At 31.5% G+C, this 17011-nt stretch overlaps 3 protein-coding genes across 4 annotated transcripts; 2 read left to right on the plus strand and 1 right to left on the minus strand.

The window, feature by feature from the left end:
* Window positions 1-1202: 1202 nt before the first annotated feature.
* On the plus strand, window positions 1203-3885 carry LOC106721348 (lipopolysaccharide-induced tumor necrosis factor-alpha factor homolog). The gene is made up of 3 exons (XM_014516270.2): window positions 1203-1340; window positions 2029-2347; window positions 3323-3885. The coding sequence occupies exons 1-3, from the start codon at window positions 1322-1324 to the stop codon at window positions 3423-3425; spliced, it is 441 nt and encodes a 146-aa protein (XP_014371756.2). The 5' UTR covers window positions 1203-1321; the 3' UTR covers window positions 3426-3885.
* Window positions 3886-4632: 747 nt separating this feature from the next.
* On the plus strand, window positions 4633-6701 carry LOC106721423 (lipopolysaccharide-induced tumor necrosis factor-alpha factor-like). 2 transcript variants are annotated; one of them, XM_014516366.2, is made up of 3 exons: window positions 4633-4904; window positions 5775-6156; window positions 6503-6701. In XM_014516366.2, the coding sequence occupies exons 1-3, from the start codon at window positions 4889-4891 to the stop codon at window positions 6603-6605; spliced, it is 501 nt and encodes a 166-aa protein (XP_014371852.2). In that variant the 5' UTR covers window positions 4633-4888; the 3' UTR covers window positions 6606-6701. The 2 variants fall into 2 exon arrangements, with proteins under 2 accessions (XP_014371852.2, XP_014371847.2); XM_014516361.2 differs by lacking the exon at window positions 4633-4904 and adding an exon at window positions 4975-5257.
* A 604-nt stretch (window positions 6702-7305) lies between these two features.
* Window positions 7306-14126, minus strand: LOC106721529. Its single transcript, XM_045678009.1, has 6 exons — window positions 13977-14126; window positions 12940-13080; window positions 12367-12460; window positions 8201-8274; window positions 7618-7758; window positions 7306-7530 (listed from the first exon to the last, which is right to left on the minus strand). Exons 2-6 carry the CDS (start codon window positions 13071-13073, stop codon window positions 7428-7430), a joined length of 546 nt encoding a protein of 181 aa, XP_045533965.1. The 5' UTR covers window positions 13074-13080; window positions 13977-14126; the 3' UTR covers window positions 7306-7427.
* Window positions 14127-17011: the final 2885 nt, after the last annotated feature.

A 17011-nucleotide genomic window follows, 5' to 3' on the forward strand; every position in this document is an offset into this window, starting at 1 on the left:
AAATGTAACGTTTCGATATCACTGATACCTAATTAAGTTTTGTACTGTTTTATTAATTTATTCAGTTTAGAAATAATGTTGGAAATATTTCTTGTTGCTTTTAATTTCAGATATAAAACCATTTGCAATTTAGCTAAAAAGCTTCAAGTTTAACTTACATATATTTATAGTGAATATAAAGTAAACAGTTTTTTTTAATATGAGCTCTAGTCTTTAAACTGGAAATGGAGATAATTTTCATAACAAGTTACTAAGAGGTCTAAAAAAGGAACAAAATATTTAATACTTTTTTTACTTGAAATATGTAGTCATAAAACTTAAGAATTATGTACCGATGAAATTCGAAATATAATTTTAGTAAGAATATTTTCTCCGTCAAACAATAGAAACATCAATGTTTCTCTAAAGAATAATAAGCTGACGTTAAGTATAATGTAGCACGAAACTTTTAATTTAACTTTTCGCTTGGTAAGTGATGGATCGAGGTTGCAAGCGGACTTGCATTGCTCCTCACTATACATCCATTAGTTAAATAGCTTTTCCATCAAGATTAACTTATCTAGCTAATGCCAGACCTTGTTTTCATACAAATTTGGAGTATATTCAAACACTTTATTTAGAATGACATAAAACACAAGAAAGAGTAAAATTCTTGTTAATAAGTTTTATGTTTTACCAAAAACTTTACTGTGTTTTTACTTATGTTTATTTGATTTTGCTAATATGCTATATAATGCATTATGTGATGGTCGTTTCTTTGAGCTCCTGAAACTTAACTTGAGCGGAATTAAATAGTGACGTCATACGATTGGTACTTTTCACCTGGTGTCGTAGCATTATCATTCTGATTCGTTTTTTTGTACACTAGTTTGTTCAATAAAATATTAGTCACAATAATATGAGTCATTTTAACTTTTTATCGCAAGTTATCAACATGACGCTACGATAATTACGTTATAGCAACGATAATATTAAAATTAGTTAAATTATATTCAATTATATAACTTGTTTGTCTGTTGACGTAAAATTTATTTTTACCGTTGTGTATACTTTAAGTTAATGATAAAAACGAGTTTATTTTTCTGTTTAACAATAAATTTGTTAGAAATAATTTCAATACTGTAACTTTGCAAGCTAGTCGCAAAATTTGATAAGGCATTTTACCGATAGATACTTCTGATAAGATACGCGAATATACGTTTTCAATATATTTGACGCTTGCGTCGAATTTTTATCAGTTGGTTTTTACCAGAAGTGTTGTTCTTTACACATTGTAGTATTCATTTTTAATCCGTGTTTTAAGTGAGGAGATTTTAACAAAATGAATTCTGAAACTGAAAGTAAGTTTAATGTATTTACATAATTACAATATGTTTGCCGGAAAAGGGTTAGCGAGGTATTTGGATATGCGGAGAGATGGTAATCGTATGGATTTTTAGTCACTATAACAGAATGCTACAGAATAAAATAATATTTATTATCTTAATAAATGCTCATGTCATTTGGACTTCAAACAGACATATTTGTATATATATTATGACATAGTATCGTGGTCAATTGATCAAAAATTATTATTACTTATTTTGTCATTTTTATATTAATCTATAATTTTGATAAACTGATTTAATTAGTTACTAGCCTTTACCCGCGACTCTGTCCGCGCGGAATAAAAAATAGAAAACGGGGTAAAAATTATCCCATGTCCGTTTCCTGGTTCTAAGGTACCTGCCCACCAATTTTCAGTGAAATCGATTCAGCCGTTCTTGAGTTATAAATAGTGTAACTAACACGACTTTCTTTTATATATATAGATATCAAGGTATATTTATAAAAAAGTGTATCAGGTATTTGTTTCTAATTTTATTAGTATTTTATCAAGATGTAAGAAGAAAATGAATCCGATATGACGGCTGATAGAGATGTATGGAAAAGTAGTACATACAGTACAGTAGTAGTAGTTAGTCAATACTGTGCCGACCATCATTTAAGAAAGGGTAGAAAGATGATTTTTAAATGCTTTTTTTTCAGTGAAAGAGAGAGGTGCACCGCCACCATACTCCGACTCTCAAAATACAGAACCACAAGGTGTTCCACAAGGTGTTCCGCAAGGTGTTCCGCAAGGTGTTCCACAAGGTGTTCCACAACCAGTTATAGTAGGCACTGCGGTTGCTTACCCCACTGCCACCGTGGTACCAGCAGTCACTACTACTGTGGTGATAGGGAAACAAATGGGTCCATCACCGACGGTATACATATGTAAATCATGTAATACTCAAATCATGACGAAGGTGGAAAGGAAGCCTTCGCTAAGAACTCATCTGTTTGCACTGTTATTGTGTGTTATAGGGTAAGTTTGTTTTCCTGACATTAGTTACAAATTAGGTAATAATAATATAATTCTCAAATTCAGACACAAGTAGTTCTTTGTCGAAGTCTGATATGAAAACTATTCATTGGTTCTTTCTTTTTTATGAATTTATTACAAAAAAACTGGCACTAGTGTAAAGTAGGTAATGTTTTGGTTCCGTGGGTGTTAGATTTCATTTTTTTCCGAATTTGAATATAAAGTTGGTTTTGTATTGGGATTGACATAGTAGTATAATCAGTTGGTTCCTTTTTTACTTTTAATTAAGACTCCGTCCGCGCGAAATAAATAAATAAAAACTTAATAAATAGCCTATGTGTTCTTCCAGACCAGTTTTGGCATTAATCAATTAATTAATTTGATTAATTTTAAACAGATAACATTAATCATGATTAGAATAATCTTGATTAAAAAATTAATCTTAATAATAATAATTATTGACGTTAATCATTAATTGATTAACTTGATTATAAACTAATACATCCATAAATGTTATTAATTCTATATAAAAGAAATTGTGGAAAATAATGGCACACATTTCTTAAAATATTTTTGTTAATTATCCTCTTCCAATAAATTAAATGAATAAATAAATAAGTAGTTAATCAAATAATCAAATTTTCGATTAAATATTATTATGATTATTAATCTTAATCATTTTAAATTTGATTATGATTAATTAATCTCAATCAAATTTTTTGATTATGTTCATCATAAATTTTTAATCCTTAATCAGATTAACTTTGGGCCAACACTGTTCCACATCTGTGCCAAATATCATCAAGATCCGTTTATCCGTTCCGAAGATGCGTTCAAACAAAAATCCATCCATCCATCCATCTAAACATTCACGTTTATAATATTAGTATGATTATTTACTTTTGAAGTGATTAGTTATAAGGCCTTTGAAAACCTTTATGGTTATACTTCTTATTTTATATTTGTTTTTATTTGCAGATGCTGGCCATGCGTTTGTGTCCCATACTGCGTGGATTCGTGTAATAATGCTGACCATTACTGTCCCAGTTGTAACGCCTACCTCGGATCTTACTTAGGCTAACTATTTGTGATTACTATATTTGGTTAGGTTTTAATAAATTTATATCAAATAAACAATTTTTTAAGCGATGTTTAATCAATTTTATTAGTAACATGAGTGTTACTAAATTTAAATATGTTTAAACTGAACTACTATTTGATCAAGGACCTTAGAAACTTACTTTGATATTCCACTACTGTGACATATGTCCTACATATGGTAGTCTATGTTTTTTTTCTTAACATAATGAAAGGGATGGTGACATTGATTTTATAAAATTTTTCGACAGTTGAAACGCACTGTAAAATATCGTTTACTGATATGCGATTCATGATTGTAGGAATCTGAGGGTTTATTACGGATATTTGCGATATGCGTTTTCGTAACGTCATCGACAAAATATGACAGAATTTGTATAATGAGTTGTAGTCAAAATTTGTATGATATGATTTGTCGTTGTACTTTACACCTATCAGGCGTACTCCGATAATTATATAAAAAGTAATAAAATAGGAAGGTAATAAGAAGGTAAGCTTAATGTTTGGCTTATTCTTGAGCGGGTAATTTTTTTTAAAATATGATAAGCTTTGTATATATGTATTGTGTATATAGTAATACAAACAACCATGGCCTCTACGTCGCACTACGTACGTCGCACTACTAGTGTTTTGAACAAATTACCAGGTGTTGATTTTTTCTGAGTAATATTAGGGTAAATTATTGATAATATTTATCTGGTTTAGGACAACAAACAATAGTAAAATTGTTGTCAGATTTCAAAAAGGAACATTTTAAACCATCTTTGTAAATAATAAATAATGATTTCAATGTAATGTGTTTTATTTGATATGAATAGTGATCCTTACAAATGTTCACATAAATATGTACGAATTAGCAAGCTACTTGATTATTCCAAAAAAATGATATATATATATTAAACCACTAATTTAACAAGTTTGTAAAAAAAGTCAATTATTTTTACTATTTTGATATAGATTTTATCAAGATATTCTACTAGTTACATTCTATCATTCGATACCGATACAGAAATGATAGTAGAATATGTCAGCGGCCATTTTGCTGTCGTGGCCATCTTGGATTTATTCATAATGTTGTTTTCATTCGTACTGTCGTGACTTACTAAAAGTTTTTTTTATCTAATAATACTGTTTGGAGGCGTTGGCAGTATTTGTGTTTGCCGTTGAACACTCCAGCAACGCTGACTATTATTTCATGAGTCATGCAACATATATTGGATCATATACAAGTTAATAGTCCCTAAGGGATCAAGTGAGACTGGTCGCATGGTATTTTGTAAGCTAAGGAAAGAAGTCACTCGTTTGATGCAAACTATTACAATTAGAAGAACAATTTAACACTAACAAAGGAAACAATGTTAGCTATTAAATATGACTAAAAATAACCTTACCAACATATCAATATTACATTAAAAATACAGTTTAAAAATCTTTTGATTACGCACGATGAGGAAGCGGAGATGTTATTTACTATAAATAACCTCGTTGAGCACCATTGTAACTATTTTTATTGTTACAGATGTTTAGTAGTAGTCTCAACGTCATAGTAAATAGTCGATAATTAAATGCAAATTATCTATATTTAAACAATAGAGCGAGATAGACATACAAAGTGTAATAAGCCAATACGTATACGTACCAGTTATCATTATCTTATCATAGTTTCAGTAATCTCTAGCCAGTGTTGGTTCAGAAACAATTTTATCGAATGACAAGAGTTTGTTTGTGAGTGCGTTAATTAAACAGTGTATCAAGATTTTATTATAAATCAGTAATTGTTTTTTGTAAATGTTATAATGCAATCAAATAGTGGATGTAAGTAGAAAGCTTTATTTGTACTCAATACTGTGACTATATAATTTATTTGGGTAATAATAGTGTAGTGTTTTGTTTACGTGGATTTTCTTTAATGTCAGCTGACGCTGCCATAGATATTGGATATTTCGTTAATTGTTAACGATAAAATGACTTATGGAAGTAGTCATTAAGTTGATTCAGTTCGTTAAATGCATATTTTATTGCACTAAAACTATGAACATGTTAATTCCATTATTTATGAGAATAGTTGTATGACTATGGATTGAGTGAAAAATTCTCTTTTAAGGGATAAATTAAATTAAAGAAGACAAAACGTTGTTGATTATGTATTATCTAATTAAACAAGTAATTAAAGACATGCTACGATTTATTATATGAAACGCTCTTTTTCAAATAAATAAATAATAATAAATAATATATTTCTTTTGTATGGCTATACAATTATTATATTTGTTAGTAACATTAGAATTTGTTTACAGCATTACCTTATATTAAAAACTTAGTAATATTTTAGCTAAGGACGAGACTAGCGTGTACAATGGTACGGACACCTTCCAACATCCACCGACCGCTCCTCCACCATATCCTGGGCTTCCGAACCCCGAGCCTACGAATCCGGGGCCATCGTACCCTGGGTCACAATACTCTGGATCACAGAACTATAGGCAACCGCAGTCAGAACCAGCGTCGCACCCTCGTGTTGTACAAGGGCCAAATGTAGTACATGTGCAGCATGTAATACCGACTGTAATACCAACTGTGGTGGTTGGACATCGGATGGGTCCCAACTCGACGGCCTTTGTATGTAAATCTTGCAACCATCAGATCGTCACTCGTGTGGAACGTAACGCTTCGTTAAGAACTCACTTGGTGGCGCTATTTTTGTGTTTTGTCGGGTAATATATATCTTTTCCTATTACAACGCTATTTTCTCAGTGTAGTGTGATTTAGATTTGAAAATATCATGTATTTTTTTATTAATCATATACTAATATTATAATTGCAAATATTTAGATGGATGAATGGATGGATGTATGTTTGATTGAAGGTATCTCCAGAAAGGTTCAACGGATCTCGCTGAAATTTGGCATAGATGTAGAACATAGACTGGAAGAACACAAAGGCTACGGTTAAGTCTTTTCATTCCGCACGTACGGAGTCGCGGTCGACAGCTAGTCGATAGTAATTTGTCATTTGTCATGTGTCGTAATCAATCATTATTCATCAGTCCTGTTTTTTCAGATGTTGGCCGTTTGCTTGTTTGCCGTATTGCATGGATTCCTGTAACAATGCCGATCACTATTGTACGAACTGTGGCGCATATATCGGATCATACACTGGCTAAAAGAAGATCGGTTCAAAAACCATATTATGTGACTTACAATACTTTTGAATAACAAATATGTGTTTGATGTATTTTAAGGTAAAATTTTTAAACTTTTGCCGCTATTAATAATTGCAAAAATGTGTTTAATGCTTAATTAAAATATTAAAATTAAATACGTTAAATGTCGCTTGATTAACAAATGTTCTTTAAATATCAATTTTAAAACTTTTAAGATTGATTGCAATGTACATGTAAATTTTAATGTGCCTTCATTTTTTGTAGTTTTTATTGAAAAAATTACCTGTACTGGTTTGAACACGTATTTTAAGATAAATTAAAACAGTGTAAAAAATTATGTGCCTACAAAAAATTATCCGCAAATTTTGAATCTGCAAAATATTGTGGAAAAATGAAATCGTGCTAATATTATAAATGCGAAAGTTTAGATGGATTGTTGGAAGTTTTTACAAGGTGTCTCCGCAACAGCTCAACGGATCTTGATGAAATTTATAAGTTTTTTAAATTATTAAGTTTATTTTGATTAGGATGAAGTTGCGGACGACAACTACTGGCAAATAAAACATGTTAAATATTTATATAAACTTATATATTTATCCAAATCACATTAAAACAACAAACAACAAGCAAAAAATAATGTACTTTAATAACACTGATAAAAATAAAACCTACTTTGAACAAAGTTTAAGTAAATAAAAAACTTTGAAAGTAGTTTGCCTATTAATTAGAGAGTTTTTTTTACAACTTTATGTCTGCTTACAGATTAGTAGACACTGTTGTAATTGACTTGATTGTTTGTAACCTTAATCATACTAAACATTATCAACGTTGGTAAGTTCCAAGGTAACAGTTGCAATTGGGACAGTAATGTTCGACGTTCTTGCAAGTATTCATACAATAAGGTAGGCATACAAAAGGCAAGCATCTGAAACGGTAAATTATATTTAAAAATAATACATTACTTATTCTTCGAGTCACTGCGATTATTTAAGTTAATATTACTAATACTTACAAGGATACGAATAAGATAGCAGCTATTAAATGTGTTTTAGTCGAGGATTTGTGTTCGATTCTTGAGATGATGGTGTTACCGCAGCTCGGACACGTTCTCTGCATGTTCACGGGACCCACTGGTATATTCTCCATAGTGACGCTGTAAGAAATAGTATACAATAATACACACACATTGAGGTTACTGATATTAGAGAGACCTGGAATAGTGGACCATATAGGTACATTACCTGTAAAAACTAACAAATATTGACATAAATTACTTTGAATAAATGTAATTGAATTTAAAATGAAATATAACTACAAATTTTTATTCAAATTTAAAATTTTTATTCGAATTATTTTTTTATATGTATATGCATGAACAGTGAGAATTAGTCAACAGTTAGAAGTAAAAAATAAGAAACTCTAAAAGCTGATGTTTTAATTTGTAACTAGATGGCGTGGTTTTTATTTTAAAAATATTAAAATAATATTTGGAACTAACTAACCAGGTTAGGACTGTATAAAAATATATTGTTGCTTATAAAAAATGCGAAGAAATAATTTTATGTAACATTTAATTTAATAGTGTGTAAACTTACCCCATAATGTTGTTGAAAAGGTGTTGAAACTTTCTCCGAGACCAGTCAAATTGAAGACTAGTAAACGACGCGACTGATTACCCACTTGGATGTATGTTACTTAAATGAGATCTCGCGGCTTACTCTATCTTTTTATATAGTTTTAGATAACTATTGATAGTAAGTTATAATGATATGGGATTGAATGTACTGTTTCTTAATGTTCCGTACCTTTATATACAGCTTTTAAAGAAGTTCATAGAGTAATGTTTTTTGTTGATATAAAACCAAAGATACTGTTATGTTGTATAGTGTCAGGGAACTAACCAGTACTGAAAAGTGCTAGACTAAAGTCAAAGTATGCGATAACAGTTCTATTGAAGTCCAGTCATAAGTCCATAACCATTCATAAGTCCATAACCAGTCATAAGTAATCGGAAATAGTTAAATATCCACTTATACATTGTTCTAAAAGAAAATCTTGGCCTTGTAAACAAAAAACGGATAACTTCTACAATAAACGATGGCTGCATATTTATAAAGATAAAGCAGCAAAAAGTATTTACTTTAAAATTTTTGTTGTTTATGAAATTGTATTTTATGGATTTCGAACAATTTCATTTATCTATCAAAGTAAATATTTTTATAATGATCCGGTCAATGTTGCGGGAGTGTTCTGATGCGGGTAACACAGGACCGATCGCCGTGGCGATCTTTGGGCGAGGCCTATGCCCAGCAGTGGGCGTCACGTGACATGAAAAGAGAAATATTTTATCACTACCGGTAATTCAAGGAGATAAGTTTTTATCTATTACTAGCTTTTACTCGCGACTATGTCCGCGCGGAATAAAAAAAAATGCACACATGATAAAAAAGTCCCTATGTCCGTCTCCTAGTTCTAAGCTACCACCCCATAAATTTTCAGCTAAATCAGTTCGACCGATCTTGAGTTATAAATAGTGTAACTAACACGACTTTCTTTTATATGTATAAAGATAAAAATCAATTTGGTGATATAGTCAAGAGTGTTTTGTGTCAAGTTTTTATGTGGAAATATAAAATATCAAATTAAAGATGACTTGCTTTCCAATGATATTTAATAGCTGAGAGTATAGTCAGCCAAACATTAATAAAGTAGTAGGAGCCTTCAAGAATAGCGTATATAGGCATCTACTAAATTAAAGCGTACCATCTTTTAGCCACATCACTTTGATATAAAGTAGGGTCGTAGTCAAATGCTAGTTTATTCCTTATTAAAAACTATCAGTAGTTATTAATGTAATAAAGAAGAATAGGGTTTGAATTTCTCGCGAATTATATCGCGTGTTTTACATCTGGTTTATATCTCGCAGTATCGCGAAATGTTATGTCAAGTGATACAAGCTTGTCGCCTTTAGTTGTTATGTATTCACGAAGTAGTTATGTATGTATACGTTGTTATGACCGTTTTATTGTAACCTCCGATTTGTTTCGTTTTTTCTTTGATTAGTTTTCTTCCTAGGAGTAAAATTCCAAAGGAACGCCTGATATTATATATTAGCAACACTTAACTATGTTAAAAATTTAAATGAAACATTTCTAGGCGACTATTTTTATTTTATAAAATGAGTTCACTATTTAGATTTTATTTAATTACTAGCGGTCACCTGTAACTTAGTCAGGGCAGAATTTAAAAAAAATATAGTCTAACTAAAATAAATATAAAAATCCTGGTCTGAGGCGCTTCAATCGGCTTTTTTGTTAGGTACCTACATCACATTCTAATATGCGCAAAGAAATTAGTTCCATATATTCACGCAATATGGCGAGGGTTTTTATATTTCTGGTCAGACCTACATGCCCGTACACATCATCTACCTACCAGTGAAAGTCCCGTCAACATCGGCCCAGCCGTTTCGGATGTTGCCAGGAACAAACGCGGCTTGCCGCAGACAGACAAAATTAAAAAGAATTGGTTTTTCGCTTTATTTACAGCAAACATATTACGAAATATGAGTGTTTCAAGGCGTGCAAAACCTTCAATTGCACAAATGTCGTTTTGTGCCTCATTAAGTTGAAATAACGAAGATTTGTTGCCCATAGAAATCTGAAACAGTTTAAAGTTTGGAAATGTGTAGCTTCCCTTTAATGGCATAGGATGCAGAACAGGCACAGAAACAGGATTTACCTTTTCCTTAGATTGTAGATGTGTTGTACAACGTAATCCTAATTTGCTTTATTTTGATTTCTTTCGGCTATTACTTTATTGCGAAACGTTTAAAAATGTCATAAAAAAGTGAAGTGACCTTAGTAACAATTGTAATTCAATTATTGAGTTAACTTTACACACGGATGCACACGGCAGCGTTGAAGGTTTTAGGAACGAATTAGATGCCATTCAATTGTCCTTCCTGTATTCGTTGGAAAGAACCGTTAAATCATTATGACCCGACTAACTCAGAAAGTTAATATTTTCGGCGTTTTTATGTATGTAAGTTTCACAGCGATCGCATGTAACCTTTGCGCCAAAATGTTCGAGTTATTTGCATTATTCTTGCGAGTAGGTATCATTATTATCAATCATGCGGGTTTAATTTGTCTTAATTAAAAGTATTTATTTTTATGTAAACTGTTTCTACTAGTTTTTAATTTATTTCAAGAATAGTTTTATTTTTTTTAACCTAGCAGTTCAAATTAATGCAAATAAAGATCCCACATCGGTTTCGATTCCTTGCTAAGGTCAACAGTCGCGGTCGTCCGAACTACATAATGCCAAGGATTTCTGCAATTCTAAGATCACTTATTGTGTAGCTGTGTGTTCATGCTGCCGAAATAATGTTACAAAAAATAATATTATCTCTCTCAAATTTTTCAAATATATTAATAAATTATTATAAGATAATGAATGGAATGAAACTAGGTACTGTAAATAATGTAATCGTGTAAGTAATCAATAAAATAATATTAAGTTAACAAACACTTCCATAGATTTCATTATCTTATCTGAAATACTAGGAACTGTTCCTATCACAATTCTTCGTTAATTCACTATCGGTCTTTCAATCATTGAAATCCGATCATAAATATTTATATAGCTTCCTTTTAACTTGATAACTTTAAAACAGATATATGATTTTTGTACATGGTAGCAAACGAGCAAGCGACTATGTCATTCACTAAAATAGCTAAGTAACCGTTGTCGATTGTATCTGCAAAGGTTGCTGATATATTCTGAAAAGGGCAGAAGAGGGGAGGTACAGGTAGAGGACATTTTCCCTTCCTTTGCGTCCTCTCCTCTGCAGGTACCTTATTAATAGATAAGGTTGAAAAGTAAAAGGAGTAGAATTTAGATTTTTACTAGTAGTTTGATCAAAAGAGAAAAACTAGTTGTCTATAAAGTATTAAGGAAAATGTCGATATTTTTTATATTCTATTAATAAATCTAGATTTACTAAAGATACTGAAGATAAAAACAAAAGAAAAGATTTATAACATTATAATGATTTATTACAATTAATTAATTCATTTACGACGAATCCACACTTTCAGTTTCTCTTCAAATGCAATAATAATTTAAAAAGTATTGGATTTTTTTCTTATAATTAATAAGTTTACTTACAATCAATTTATCTCGCAGAATTACTCTTAGGATTTAAAAGGAAATTAAAAGGTTCTCATTCTCAATCCTTAATGAAAACTCATAGAAATACAGTTTACCTTTTTATAAAAAAATACATTAAATTGTCTACACACACACAAACACAGATAAATAGCTTTAATAGGAAACAATAATAATTATTGGTAGTAAGGAGATATAAAATAGAAATGTAATGTGTAAAGATAAAATTTCATGGCGTAAAAGTGCTAAATATTGGTTAACGTTTATAAAAATATTTTAACATTACATTTGTGTACTGGATTATAAGACGACGAACACTTAATATATATTATAAGGTACTTATAATCTTAAGATAAGATCCACTCGGCTAAAAAAAGAAGAAATATTACATATTGAAACACGTGTTTTAAAGTTTATCGAATAACATGGCAGTAGAAATACACGGTTAAACGGCCATTGTTTTGATAGATGATTTTATAATTCACTATAAAATACTAAAACAAATTGGTCCCGTGTTATCTTTAGCTCAATAGATCTGTTAATCTAATTGGACAAAGTGATTCAATATACACCTAGCTTATCATTTCTGATAAGTTCCAAGATAAGCATTACAGTTGGGGCAATAGTGGTCAGCGTTCTGGCAGCTGTTCATGCAGTAAGGCACACAGACACAAGGCCAGCATCTGGAAAGAAAACCGTTCTTTTTATGACCATCAATTTTATACCATCGTTTTCAAAGATATCACAGCTATAAGATTGTCGGTCCATGTTTAGGGAAATTTCTTATTGCTATTGCTTATCGTGCAATTTTTAATTGATAATGTTTCCTCTGCTAACCTTTTAGTTCATTCTTCCATTCTATGACAAAGGCTATGTTTTTTCATCACATTAGTTGGGATTCTATAGCATAAAATGTCCGATCACAGCTAATTTTATTGTTTAAATATTGAATCGTGTATCAAAAATATAATTCAAGTTATTTTAATTGCAGATCGACCTTGATAATAATCGATTTTTTTTATTCAAAAAAACTATCAATGTTTTTGATTCATAGCGCGATAGCAATGGACGATATGATCATCGATTAATAGTTCTATGCGCATGCAATTATACTCTTTATTGCAAAGAACAGAAGGTTTGAATTTCTATTGTTAATACTTACAAAAACAAGCATAGAACAAGAGCTATTATGTGTGTTTTTGTTGTAGCTTTGCGCTCGACCCTCGAAATGATGGTAGCGCCGCACGACGAACACGTCAGACGGGTGGGGTCAGGTCCCACTGGTGCGATATTCATGTTGCCTCTGAAAAAGTTAGAAAAATAAATCAATATCAATCTTCAACAATAGTTTATACTACAATTTATTTATGTAGCCAGAATTATACTAGGATTCTTGGACAATAAAATAGATCCGTGGAATATTCTCATTGCAAGACGAACTAATACAAATTGCTGATTTATGCTGCGAAATACTGTCGTATTTTTATTATCTTACCTACAAGTCCGACATAGTGGCCTGTTGCCTCTCTGATTAAATGAAATGTGACTCAGAGCACATTAAAGTATTTAGTAGAATTTTTACCTCTCAGAAATGACTCATCTACTTGACATCAGGGCTGGTACTTACGATGTCGTGAAATAGAAACACGCGCAGAAATATCTAAAATTTGTATTTTTTAAGACAAATTTGTGTGTCACAATATCGTCTTCTTTTGGACAATATTATGTAGTGACAGAAAGGAAGTTGGAAGAAATTGACCTAGGTACCTACAAACAGAAGAAAACCCTAAACGATTTTACAAATTTAATTAAAGTGAAATTATACATTTTAAACATCCAACTAGTTTTTATAATAACTCACATAACAAATACCGTGGCGCTCGAATAAACGGCCTCGAAAAATTATAAATAACCACGAATGTTTTTTCCAAACTAACTAATTCCGTCATTGGAGTAATCTAAAATAGTAACCGCAATTGCGTTACAAAGAGATACGATAATTGATCAAGATAAACATTGCTTAGGTAAAACTTATTCATTTATAAACATAAAAAACACATTTGTTAAGAGGTTATAAATTGAACATTAGCATAAAATCTGATGTTTCAATCTAACTAAATAAACCATTGGTTTGCATTTCTACATTAACATGTTATTTAATTAAATAGAAATAGAAATGCGACACATAAAATCACTAACCTGTTGAAATGGTAACAATTTAAAAAGTGAAAATGTCGTTTTCTCTTGCGCCGGCCACTCAGCAACCAGTCCACAACGTTGTTAGTAAGCGACTGCGCGGCCTGCAGGTTACCGGTTGAACGATGTTTGTAAGTTTAGCAAGGCTTCGTGTATCAAATGACTCGTGTACTCAGTACAGATAAGAAATAAACAGTATTAATAAACTTTTCATAACAAGTACGTAAATATTCAGTACTGTACGTCACTTTTATTAATATGTTTATAATATGATTAATAAGTATTAATTGTTAATGAGTTTGTACTTTGTTACATTTTGTGATAACAGTGATACATGAACAGTGATAATATTAAAAAATATTATTGATCACTTTATGTTATCGTTTCTGCGTTAATTTCTTTTTTTATCTCAAATATATTTTCTTCATAATCAGCCAGAAATACCGATATCAATAACCTTTGTATTTATTTAGATACTAGCTGTCGTCTGCGATTCCGTCCGTGCGGAATTAAAGAAGAATACTTAAGTAGTAGCATATGTGTTCTTTCAGACTGTGTTCTACATACAGCCATAATTCTGCGAGATACCTTCTAACAAACATCCATCCATACATTCAAACATTTGCTTTTATAATATTAGTAAGATTTACATCTATAGATATAGATAAATAGAAATGACTACGTGCGAAGCCGCCGTCTTAAATAATAATGACTAATTATTACACAAATACCTATGAAATTGCCGTTCTGTAGTACTGGCCATTTCAAATCAAAATAATTTTTGTTCTGGCTAAGAATTCTAATTTCAAATTAGTTTTATTTTAAAAACATGGAATTGTTTTTCTAAAAGTAGTCATTTGTGTATTGATTAGTGTTACATTTTCATCGCATTTTAATCTTTTTCGTCATCATGGATACGTTAATTATTCTAGTAATTATGGAGTATGAGTACCGTCGTGGCAGCAACGCGGCACAAGCGACACACAACATCAACGACGTTTACGGAGCTAAGACTACAAACCAACGCACCACCTGTTATTGGTTTGCTCGCTTCGTTTCTGGAAATTTCGACCTGAAAAATTAACGTCGCGGTCGTCCGAAGACTTTGGTCGACAATGACGAATTAATGGCGATTGTGGAAGCTTGTTATACACAAGCTATACTTCTGAATTAGCAGCAGCTTTCGACGTTAGCGTCAAAACAATATTGGTCCATTTGCGTCAAATTGGCAAGGTAAAACAGCTTGACAAATGGGTGCCCCACGAACTCAATGATCGCCAGTGCGAAGGACGCACCGAGACGTGCCTTGCACTGCTCAACAGTCACACAAATGAAGGAATTTTGAACCGCATTGTTACCTGCAATGAAAAATAGATTCTGTTTGATAACCGCAAGCGCTCAGCAAGTTGGTTGAATCCTGGTTCAGCACCTAAACAAAGCCCTAAACGAAAACTTACCCCTAGAAAAGTGATGGTCACTGTTTGGTGGTCTTGCTCCGGTGTGATTCTCCCGTCCAGCTGATTTCCTTAAGAAGGCATCAATAAACTGCCACTGCGTTGGCAAAGATGCATTGATTGCATGGGTGATTACTTCGACTAATACAAATAAAAATACATGAATAAAATTCGTTTAAGTTTTTCATACAAAACGGCAATTTCATAGGTAAAGAACTTAATAGTTATACTATTACAATTAATGACTTTTTGTGCATATGAAATATATCATATTAGATATTATTAATTTATCAATAAACAAACTTGTGGATTTAATCGTTCAATGCAATGCTGTGGCCCTGAGATAACGCAAGTACATCTGCTGAAGAGGGAAATATTATTTACTTGAAGTGTCTCTGGTAATGTCGTCATTTAAACAAAATGTATTTTAACACTGAAATTTAAATTAAGTTTCTGGAACATATTAAACAACGATATCAGATGTTTATCCGACAAAACAATGCGGCGATAAATTTTGTTAGCGATGAAAATGCTTTTAGTGGTTGCACACGCAGTTCAAGACCCCATAAAGATCAACGTAGGTATGGAGTCTGTGAAAGATGCAACGTCGGCGGAATAAAAATGAGAGGGCGGTGTAAATTAACCCCCTACAACCACCCACTTAGACTTCCGATGTAATAAACGATATCCTATACAGTATCGTTTGCAAGATTTAATTAGAATTAATTAACAAAAACGTCACGTGATTATAATATTCATCAAATTAGTGACGATAAACAAAGGCTACATAAGAAGTATAACTGGGCCTAATAGATATGAGTATGGCGTCGGTTTTACGTAAATAAATATACATACATATTAATAAAATTGGAGTGTTTATATGTAATATGAAAAAAACATATTACCTTACAATAAAAAACCGTATTTCGTCGTTTGCGTTGCTGATAAAGAAAAACCATATTTAAAATGTCTTTATGTCAATTTCTACGTCTCTCTGTCTGTCTGACTGCACAGCCGCGTTTGTTTCGGGTAATCTCCAAAATGGTTGAAGGAAATTTGATGAGAGTTTGACGGTAAGGTAGCTGATGCATGCCGGCATATTATACTTTTTTTATTTTGCGCTGACGAAGTGAGTGCTAGTACATAAAATATATATGAATTAGTCAGTCATATAGTCAGTTCAAATAACCTTATGAAAAATTCACTGTGATTCGAATTTCTATTATTTTGACCAATGGACCGACTGAAATTAAATTTGCACTAATTTATTTTTAGAAACCAAGGGATTTATTTAATCCCTAAGAATTTAGAAAATTAATAAAATTCGTAGAATTTTTAACCCTCTACTGGGTTATTCTCTAGTTAAACCGCTGTACAATACATAAATATGATAAACCATTTTTATAAAAAGGAAGTTATTTTTGAAGCGCTTTCCTTCGCTGTATTTACACGGTTCGCGGCTATTTGTTCCCAAAGCTCAGACTAATGTTTGAACATTGGCTGTGAAGTGTAAGCAAGACATCTTTACACTATATTGTGCGCCTGAAGAAAATATAGTAGCAATATTAATCTTACTAAAAATAT

Source organism: Papilio machaon, chromosome 5 (genome assembly GCF_912999745.1).
Source record: "Papilio machaon chromosome 5, ilPapMach1.1, whole genome shotgun sequence".
In the NCBI taxonomy this organism is placed as follows: Eukaryota; Metazoa; Arthropoda; class Insecta; order Lepidoptera; family Papilionidae; genus Papilio; species Papilio machaon.